The 10976-nt window shown below is 33.3% G+C and overlaps 1 protein-coding gene across 5 annotated transcripts in view; it reads left to right on the top strand.

The window, feature by feature from the left end:
• LOC109836607 overlaps window positions 5585-10976 on the top strand; it is a 45538-nt gene continuing 40146 nt past the window's right edge. For 4 of the 5 annotated variants that reach the window (XM_020404567.1, XM_020404565.1, XM_020404566.1 and 1 more), the window contains exons 1-7: window positions 5585-5730; window positions 5980-6325; window positions 6417-6449; window positions 6521-6607; window positions 6702-6757; window positions 7949-8032; window positions 8917-8989. In XM_020404567.1, coding sequence (XP_020260156.1) covers window positions 5987-6325; window positions 6417-6449; window positions 6521-6607; window positions 6702-6757; window positions 7949-8032; window positions 8917-8989 — 672 coding nt within the window. In that variant the 5' untranslated portion in view covers window positions 5585-5730; window positions 5980-5986. Of the gene's footprint in view, window positions 5817-5979; window positions 6326-6416; window positions 6450-6520; window positions 6608-6701; window positions 6758-7948; window positions 8033-8916; window positions 8990-10976 lie in introns of all 5 variants that reach the window. The other variant, XM_020404564.1, reaches the window with a different exon arrangement.

Raw genomic sequence — 10976 nt, 5'->3', positions numbered from 1 at the left:
TTGCATAAATAAAAGCTAGGAATTTATAGGAAAGGTGAAGGAGAAAAAAATTCATATGAACTCAACATATGATTGACAGAAGATAAGTCTGATGCACGAATTAAAACAAAGATTGATTTTGCAACAGTGCTGTTTTAATTAATCACCTGAAGTAAAGTATAAAAATCAAAATTTGTTGATCGAACCTCCAATTTGACCGCCATCACCTGGCAACCCCCCCTGCAGCAAGTTTTTAAATTTTTTTTTTTCAATTTACAGTTTTAAAACAAATTTATAAAAATTTAAAACAATTTAGAGCAAGATCAACGGCTCCTTAATTGTGTGGCTATATCATCCAAACCGAAATTTGATGGCAAACCACCCATTCATTGGTCAAACGCGAAGCTAAAAGTGATATAAACTCATTTCAATTGGATTGATTTGCGAGAGAACCCATGAATCAAAATTCGATCTTGGAAAGCAAATAACCAAAGAATTGGGTGTTGCATACCTGCGAGAGAACCCATGAATCAAAATTCGATCTTGGAAAGCAAATAACCAAAGAATTGGGTGTTGCATACCTGAGAACTCTGGAGAGGTCTTTTGCGGGGAAGAGAGAGATGGGCTTTTAGGGCTCGATGATTGGAGCTCGACGGTGTTATGAGAAGAGGTGAAGAATTAAAATCGATTACAAAATTGTTTTAAAATCGGTTATAAAATTGTTTTAATACTGTAAATTGAAAATAAAATTAAAAAACTTACTGCAGGGGGTTGCCAGGTGATTTCGTTCCTGATCTTAGCCGGAATCGGCATCTGGAGCTCCGGCTTCGCCCCGCCGGTGATGACGTCAAGAGCGGAAGCCCTGATGGAGGAGCTCCGGCGGGAGCGGATGAGAGAGGAGATCCTTGCGAGAGAGATCGCTGACAATAGAATGATGGAGGAGGAGATCAGGAGGGAATTGGAGTTTGAGAGGCAAATGGCGATGAGAAGGTTTGGAGAAGAGGAGAGATTGTTGCTATTTGAGATGGAGTCTAAGGTTGGCATCGGAATGGGAGAGAGATTAGGGCCTGGATTTATGTCAGAGAGGGAAAGATCGTTGTCTCGTGGGAGGGCCTGGATTTATGACGGAGAGGGGTGTGTTTTGAATTTTGAATTTTGGGCTGGTAGGGACAGAGGGGTTTGAGCTGATACGGGATATAGGCGTGAGAAGAGCGAGAATGGGAGGAGAGAGAATTACTGTTCAATTTACTGTGCTATGAACAGTGATTCTCTGATCCTCCCATTTGTATAGAAGAATAGATATATTATACATATATAAAAATATATTATATCTCCGGGCCGGGCCCGGGCCGGCGGGCTTTTTGGACACATCTACCCAATCTTTACCAACATTACAGTAAGTGCCCATGTGGGATTAAGGCCTAGCTCAACCTCAGTTAACCAAATAGATATTAACTTAAATAGGAGGGACCTAATTGCAAGCAATTTGCTGATTTATGAAACCTAATAGCAATTTCCCTTATTTGAAAGGCTAATGTAGAAGTATTGAAGGTTTGAGAGACTAATATGGAAGTAACCCCTGTTTGGTTATTTCCTTAAAAACCAAAAAATAGAAATGAAAACTAAGAAATTTCAAAAAGTACAATTTCACACATTTTCATCCCTAAAACACAGCCACAACATTTAATAAAATATTATTTTTATCCAACAACTTATCCACCATATCTAATAAAATATTATTTTCATCCAACAACTCATCCATCACATCCACCATATCTAATAAAATATTATTTCCATCCACAACATCACTCAACTCATATCATCTCATATTTAAAAATCACTCACATCATCCAATAAGATTGTGACAACTCATCTCATCTCATTAACATTTCATTTATTTGTTTTCCTCCCAAAAAGCTAGGAAAACAATTTCTTTAAGTGTGAGTCACATCATCCAATAATATAATGACAACTCATCTCATCTCATCTATTTTCTTATTTTAAAGAAACAACCAAACAAAAGAAAACAACCTATTACAAGAAATATGTTTATTATAATTCATTTCCTTATTTTTTCCGCCAACCAAACAACATCAAAACAAGTTTTCTTAAAAAATCACTCACATCATCCTATAATAAGGTGGCAACTCATCTCCATTTCTTTGATTTCCTTCTTTTTTTAGCCAACCAAACAATCCCAAAACCTATTTTTCTTAAAAATATGTTTCATTTTCTTTGATTTCCCTCTTTTTTTTAGGCAAACAAACGGCCCCTAAATGAAAATAGGCGCACATTTGAATTGGAAAAAAAGCGTCAACCGCCAACTTAAATCACAAAAAATTGTAACTTTTCCGCTAAAATACAAATTTGACCTGGATAAATATATAAAGTTGCTTACTTCGGGCTTAAGCTTCGGCTTGACAATGACACTTGTACTTTCCCTCTCTTTTTCTTTTCTCTTTATGTTTTTTTGTATAAAAAACAATTTTGCTCGGCAAAAGTGTTTTCTTTTTTGGGCCGTTTAATCCTTGCTTTTTTGACGAAGGACCAAATTTAATGGGCGGATGAAGATATACAAATCCTTGCTTTTTTTGGCCTACTCGCAGCTAAGCTACTCGCTATACCCCTCTGTTTATTACCGACACATTATGAAATATTTAATTCAAAGTTTTATCTTTATTTATTTATGTTTATCTATCTACTATCTACTTAGGGGCTGTTTGGTTGGTTTCCTAAAAACCAAGAATAGGAAATGAGAGCATGGAAATCTCCCATTTCCTATTTTCAACCATTTTCATTCCTAAAACTTACCCCAACATTCAATAAAATATTATTTTATCATCCAACTTATCTAATAAAATATTATTTTATCATCTAACTCATCCAATAAAATATTACTTTTATCATCCAACATCTAATAAAATATTATTTTTATCATTACATCATCCAACTCATCTCATCTCATATTTAAAAATCAATCACATCATCCAATAATATCGTGATAACTCATCTCATCTCCTTAAACTTTCATCTCCACCCATTTCCTCAAAAAAAACAAGGAAATTGATTTCCTTAGGTGTGGGTCACATCATCCAATAATATAATGACAACTCATCACATCTCATCTATTTTCTTATTTTTAAGAATGAACCAAACACAAGAAAAGAACCTATTATAGGAAATATGTTTCTTATAATACATTTCCTTATTTTTTTAGCCAACCAAACAACCTCAAAACAAGTTTTCTTAAAAAATCACTCACATCATCAAATAATATGACGACAACTCATCTCATCTCCTATTCTTTAATTTCCTTCTTTTTTTTTCCAACCAAACAACTTCAAAATAAAATTTCTAAGAAATATATTTCCTATTCTTTGATTTCCCTTTTTTTTTAGACAAACAAACAGCCCCTTATACTATATACAAAAGAAGATTGAGGTGCTGAAATTTTTAATTACCCTTTTTACCCATCTACTTCAATTATTTTATTTATTTAATTAATTATCTCAAAGTCTCTTTTAACAAGTCTAAAATTAAATTAATTAAAAATCATCATAATAATACGATTTAATTAATTTCTTAGGCTCTTAAATATTCTATATTTAATTAGTTTCCTAGGTTCTTAATGATTTCACAGCTTATTTAATTAAATGCATATATTATGGATCCAATTAACTAACCACTCTTTCATTATCCCTCTACATAACCTCTTTTTCATCTACATGCCATCTATTCTCTTCAACCCACAACATCACCTACTAAGCCTAATTTCTACACCAGCATAATGGTTTCTGAAATATATTATATGGAAAGTTTGTTAAATGGCTTATAGTGTACGTAGCTTGTGTATGTACGCGCACATGCATACATTGGATAATATTTGTCAAATGGTTTGTAGACTTAAAGATTATTTTTTATGGAGTTGAAGACTATGTCCCACGTTCAATTCGTAGCTTTTGATTTTTGTTTTTGTCTCTTGAATCCTTGAAAAAGAGAAGAATAGTAGATTACGGTAAGAATATTATTTGAAAAGCCAAGAGTATGTATAAACTTGACTTGGGAACCAAATGTTGTTTTCAGTATGTATCTTTTTTTTTTGTGGATTGGGTAAGATTATTATTTGATCTTTTAATACTAAAAAAAACGTATTATATTATTTTTGGAATTTATGCAAAGCTATTTAAAGATTTTTTCGCTTGCACAATGTTGTAAAGAGCATTTTGTGGTATTTATCATACGTTGTGCTTTTCCTTTTGAACATAGGTCATAAGTTCTGCTTTCTTGTTTCTTAGATATATTCATGGTTTAAATCTTAACTAATTACTAGGTTCATATGCACTTCAAGTTCAGAGGTGCTTTTCCAATGCTTTTAATGTTCCTTGTCCTTTGATTTTTTTTACCTCTATTAAGCATCTTTTATGTTCTTTTCTTAATAATTACGTTGAATCATAAAACTTTGTTTGTCTTCTTTTTGATTAATCGCAAATAAGTTTTTTGTTCATATCAACTTTAGCCTATAAAAATTAACTAATAAAATATATTGGCTATCTATCCTCTATTCATTGGGTAAATCAGAATGCACAAACCTATATATGATATATTTGATTGAATTGCATGAATTTTTTGATTTCTTATGTAAGATACAATTAATTCGTCTATTGACTGAGATTCTTTAATTTGAGTTAAAAAAATTAACCTATACAATTCCTATGAACTGAGCTATTTAAACAATATCTTTATATCGATTGTGATTCCATTTTGCTATTATAGCTTTTTATAATAATTTTGTATCTAATAACATTTTTTGCTACTCCAACAACATACTAGATATTTAATATCATTTTTTTTTATCTTAGTGGCCTTTGTACTTTTCGTAAATGATATATTGAGAATCACTATACTATTACTACATATTTAAGAATCAATAATATAAAATATATTATTAACTAATAATTTATTAAACCAAGTACGCCACTTCCAATGAACACGCGACACACTAGTTTGGTAAAAAACAAAATACTCAACCGGATAAATCTATTCCTCTATAATAATGAGAGGATACAAGATTCACTATTTATGCTACAGTAAATTACTGTAGTATTTGTTACTGTAGCACAAACAAGAGGATCCAAGATTTTCTATTAATGCTACAGTAAAGCACTGTAGCATTATTATTGTAACACATGCGTGAATTGTAGAGTTTAAAAATATTACTATAGTATTATCACTGTAGCTCAGCGGGATTCTGTAGCAGTTAAAAATGTTAATGAGGCACTTACAAAAACTGTATTTAAATACGGAATTACTGTAGTAGAAATAAAAAAATAGAGATCGTGCTTTGCATGAGGTGCACACTAATGTATTGTAGAGTAGAATTGGAGAAGATGACCACATATTTGATTTGTATGCTCACAAATCACTTGTTCTGCATGCTAAGATGACATGTTCTTTTTTTCACATTGAACTGCCACATTCAAGAACATTACACCTCAAAATTATTAAGTATAAAAAATAACTGAAAAATCATTTTCTTTTGCCCTTTTCATTTTGTCCACTAGCATCACTAATCAGCCATTAAAGAGCTCAGCGATCCGGGGAGCCCCTCTTTTAAAGATTTCACCCTTTTACCTTCCTTGGGAAGGAAACACAAAAAAAGAAAGAAAAAAGAAAAAGAAAAAGAAAAAACAGAGGAGCTACGCCATTTCTCGTTGCTCGCCGGAAAACGTCGCCAGCCACCGGCCATCGCAGGTTTCTCTCTCATCTTCCCATTCTCCGTGCTGAAAACCTAACCGAGACGTGTGGTTTCGAACTACACTCTAAAACTTCAGAATTTGGTAAACCGCACCCTCTGCTTCTCAGGTTAAAAAAAAAAAAAAAGAACTCCAGTAATGAAAGCTTTTATGAAGATTTCATTTACAATTTCTCTGTAGTTCACTGTATGGATTTCACTTTCCTTTTTAAGTAGAGGTGTTTACTTTTTTTTTATTGACAAAACAGGAAGGTTATGGCAACTAAAAGAAGTTCTTGCAAAAGAGCCCTTGTCGAATTTCTCGATGGAAACGATGAAGACGCTGATAAAGTTTACAGGTTCCAAATTTTGCTCCCAAATGGCGCGAATACGCGCTTGACATTGCACGATCCCGGAGAGGAGATGTTCATCCATGAATTTGTTCATGCTATTCGAGTTGAGGTCGAGAAAATCGAGAAATCTTCGCAGGGTTCGAGGAGAAAGATAATGTGGAATAATGATATTTATTTGGAGGATATGCATGAGTCTAAGATGAAGAAGAAGATTTGCTTCAGTAGCTTTAAGCCTAATAAATGTCATATCCTAAAGCTTCATGTATGTTAATTGGTCTCATTGTTTATTATTATTATTTATTTATTCATTAAATAGTTTATTATAATTTGTTTGGCATTGTTTGGTTGGTTAGGATGGTGGAGGACCTTCTGTTGGAACTTATAATGTAAGTATCAATTTTTGCTTTGATTTGTAATGTGATTGATGTTAATTTTTGTTGTTGTAATTATTGTGTAGAATATGTGGGATTTGACACCGGATACTGATCTTCTTCAAGAGCTTCCGGCAGAGTATACTTTTGAAACTGCACTAGCTGACTTGATTGTGAGTTATCACTTATCGGCGTGTTTCTATTTAGAAATATCTCTATGATCCTACTATTTTGGTGAAACATTTTCATGAGTTTGTGGGTTACTAGGATAATTCCTTGCAAGCAGTGTGGTCAAATTCTCCGGGAGAACGAAGGCTTGTCAGGTAGCAGAAGTTATTGTTGGAATTTTTAGTATTTGTCATCATTGATTTATAATAGAATGACTTGATCGAGTGTTATGTGCTCATATTTATTTAATGGTACCCCCAAATTTTGCAATTGAACTTCTCAGTGATTTATATGTTGCAGTGTTGCACTATGATAATAATACCATGAAGAAAATGGTAGTGATGCATGTTCTGTAAGTTGTACTTAGACTCGCCTCATAGTTCCATGCTTAGTGGTAAATGTTGAACTACCTGAGTTTGAATCAAAATTTGGGAACTCATGAAATTTTAGGATTAGAGGAATGTATATATGCCCTGCTTGTTTAGTTGTGGTTTTCCAATAGCTGCCACTATGTTGGATACATTAGGATTCTTAAATTTGCTCTTCCTACTCATGTACTAATGCATGTCTTTGAGAAATCCATTAATTGGAATTCACACATTTACTAACCAATTTCAATTCATGTAAATATTGAAGTACATTAAAATTAAAGATTTAAGTGTCAACGTTTAAAATGCATCATGCAACTACTTGATTTCCCTAGAATGTCAGAGGGTTCTAGCTAGAACTTGTTTCTGTTTCATGAAGGACCATGAAGAAATTATTTGTCAATAGGTTTTAATTGTGTGTTTACATTAATGGACCCCTGCTATTACTTTTTTTTTTAATTTTTTCCTTAATAGTTCAAAGCCTTAATTTTTTCATTTGGAAACTCGCACAAATACCAAGTAGAACATATTATTTTTGAGCCCTGTTAAGGCACACTGCCTATCACTATTTCCAGAAGGCTAACATACGTATAAATGAGGAAATGTGAGGGGGAGGAAGAGGGAGAGCGCATGCCCCTTGAAACATACTACCGCTTTTCTGAATCTATTGATAGCTTAAGTTTCCACTAAGAAGTACAATCTAACATGCATTACCCATTGTCAAATCAGCTAAAAAATTGACAGGTTATTGGAGTTCTTTTATAATTATATCTTAGAATTTTCATCATGTTTTTTGTGTGTTAATTATCAACTGCAATCAATACGAACTGAATTTTCTGTTCTTCATTAGTAATTTAGTAGTCTAATCTATGAAATGTCTAGTTACAATTCCTCAAAGATTTAGGTCTAAAGGTTTTTTCTTTGTTGTTAAAGTCTTGTTGCGTGTTTACTGATTCCGCTCAACTATTCTTTGTACAGTGTGACGCTTGAGGAACGGAAGGTTGTTATCTTCGATAGTGGCCCTGGAATGGATGGCAGTGATGAGAATTCTATAACAAAATGGTATACTAGTGCACAATGTTTAAAGCATTCCTACAAAACTAACTGTTAAGTATAAACAGTTTAAATTTTTAGGCTATTTTTTCATAAAGAAAATATTCTTCATCTTTGAGTACATCTTTAATTATTAAGCGGCAGGATGCTGATCGTCTATCTGGGTATGTTCCTCTCAATTGTTTTCTGGAGTTTAACTTAGCGTGCATAAACAATGATTATATATACTTGTTACTAATGTAAGTTTGATCATAGCAACTGTTCACTTTTATGATCTTATTTTGATATACAACATTCTCCTGCAGTATTTCATCATTAAGAAATTTGAACTACTATGTACACTTCCATGCTTCCATCTTCCTTTACCAATTTATTCATACAATTAATTAATTAACAAAATTTTCTCTCTCTGATTGAGGAAATATGAATGTGATTTACTAAAAATTGTCGCGTTGACAGAGGAAATATGAATGTGATTTACTAAAAGATTGTCGCTGTGACTGAGCAAATATGAATGTGATTTACTAAAAGAGTGTCGCGTTGAGTCATCATTGTACTGCATTTGGATTGATCGATTTTTAATTTCAAATGGTAGTTGTTGGTCATTTTTCTTAGTTCTTTCTCAACTCTACTGGTAGTGTGATCTGTCTGTTTCTAATTGCGGATCATAAGGTTACAAACCCAAACCTTGTCTTGCTCCCGTGGGACATGTTATTAGCCTTTTTCATTTTATGATGACTTGTTTCTCTTCATGATGGTGGTTGTGATAGTCAACAAACTGGTATCTCCAATAACTATAACATTTTCCAATACCCTTTTTTTCTTTTAGTATTTTTATAGTACTTAAGAGATTTTATCTATTTTGGCTGCTTATCAGTTTCACTTTCATATAGGGGAAAGATGGGCTCATCGAATCATAGGTCCTCAAGGAAAATTGCAATTGGTGGGAAAGCCCCATATCTAACTGTAAGCTTTTCCATTTTCAACTCAATATATTTTATATGGCTTTCTGTACAAGATTTTTCTATATCTGGTGAGCCGGTGAGGCATTGCCTGCTAGATGATTGGATATCTTGATGTTATATATCCCGAAGCTAAACCATTTTTCTTCTTTTGTAAACTATCCTATTATCTTAAGACTTGGGTATGATTTAAATCTTCAGAGTTTCAAAGTAAATAGATGCTTGAATTTTCATATTTTTACTGTAATTTGATAACCTATAATCCTTTAGGAAAAAGCTAATGTATTATAAAATGCTCAATAACAGACGTGGTATCCAGGATGTCCATTTAGTTGCCTACATGAAGTTCCAACTTGCTTTTATTCTAGGACAAATTTTTAAAAGCACCCACTTTTAATAATTAAATATCAAAAACAACAATTTGAATTTTTTTTAGCAAAACCGACCATTTTCTGAAGAAAAGGGTCGGTTTTGCAGTTGTTGTGATTTAGCGAAGTGTACGAGACTAGTAGTCCCGTACACTTCATTTCTATTTTCCTCACGATAACAGAAATGAAGTGTACGAGACTAGTAGTCCCGTACACTTCGCTAAATCACAATAACAGCAAAACCGACCCTTTTATGAAGAAAAGGGTCGGTTTTGCTAATTTTTTTCCCCAAAGGGTCGTTTTTGGTATTTAAATATTAAAAACAGTTGCTTTTAAAAATTTGTCCTTTATTCTAATGGTATTTGAATATGTTATTGTTTGCAGTTCTGTTTTCCAATTTCCTCTGTAGATTTTTCAATTGCGGACTGTGTAATCTGGAAGAGTTGGAATTTGTCTCTAGTTCATCAGTATATCCCTCTTTCCATCTCTTTTTATATACGTGCATGCTGCATTCTTTCGTTTCATGTCTGTTCCTCTCTCTCTCTCTGCGCGCGTGCGTCTCTGTGTTTGTGCCGTGTGCCGTGTGCGTGTACATGTGGTGTTTTACTGAGCCTGCACATCTCCTGTATTCTAGACTATTCTTTTATTATGATATCCATTTGTAATTTCCTGCACAAAGTTCTGTACACTTATTCTGATTGGAGTTTCATGTGTTATAACAATTATGAGCTCCTTTTCTCTTTTAGCACCGCTCACCTAAAGAAATACAAACTTTTTCTTAGGGAGTTCTCATTTTCTCCCTTTCTTTCTCTTTCCTTATGTATTTGTGCCACACAAACAAACTCATTCACCAACATGTCTTAGATTGTGCTTTCTGTATAGTGCCCATCTCTCAATTACAGAAACTCTGTTATTCTCCATTTTTATAAACATTCTTATGTTTCTATAATTATTTGTTGTCATTATGGACAACTTGCTATATTATGTTTTTGCCATAATGGCTCTTCTTTCAAACTTCCTCTCCACTATAATTCTGTCTTCCTATGTTTTTATTTCTTTGTTCCGGATATGACTATGGAGCTGCAACTGCATCAGAGACAATCTTGTTTTGATTCCTATGTCTCTGATATGACTATGGAGCTGCAACTGCATCAGAGACATTCTTGTTTTGATACCTATGTCTCGGATATGACTATCAACCGTCATGTCAGGGAATGTGGCAGAACATATGAGAATGTATTTGTTTCACTTAATTATTTCGACCGTACGATTTCAAATCCAATATTGATGACATTTCACCAGTACACTTTATATTGAAGAGCGACTTTTTATGCCCCCAAAGGTCATGTGCATTCCATACTTCTCATACTATTCTTATGAAATTAGAAATGATTGGATTAGTGAGAAGATGGGACTTGTTGTAACATATGAAGACAATTGAGGGTGCGTTTACATGTGTTTTAACTTAAGAGTTGGCTCCCTTTTCTGGTTTGCTTTTGCCTATGGATGGAAAAACCAAATATGCTTTTGACTTATTCATGCAAATGACTCCCTTCTTTGTTTAGCAATATGCGTCACATTTGTCCACATATGTATGGCGAACATTATATTAATCATGCACAC

This window comes from Asparagus officinalis, chromosome 4, assembly GCF_001876935.1.
Source record: "Asparagus officinalis chromosome 4, Aspof.V1, whole genome shotgun sequence".
Lineage (NCBI taxonomy): Eukaryota > Viridiplantae > Streptophyta > Magnoliopsida > Asparagales > Asparagaceae > Asparagus > Asparagus officinalis.
The sequence above is the reverse complement of the archived record's forward strand: the minus strand, read 5'-3'. Positions and strand labels throughout refer to the sequence as shown.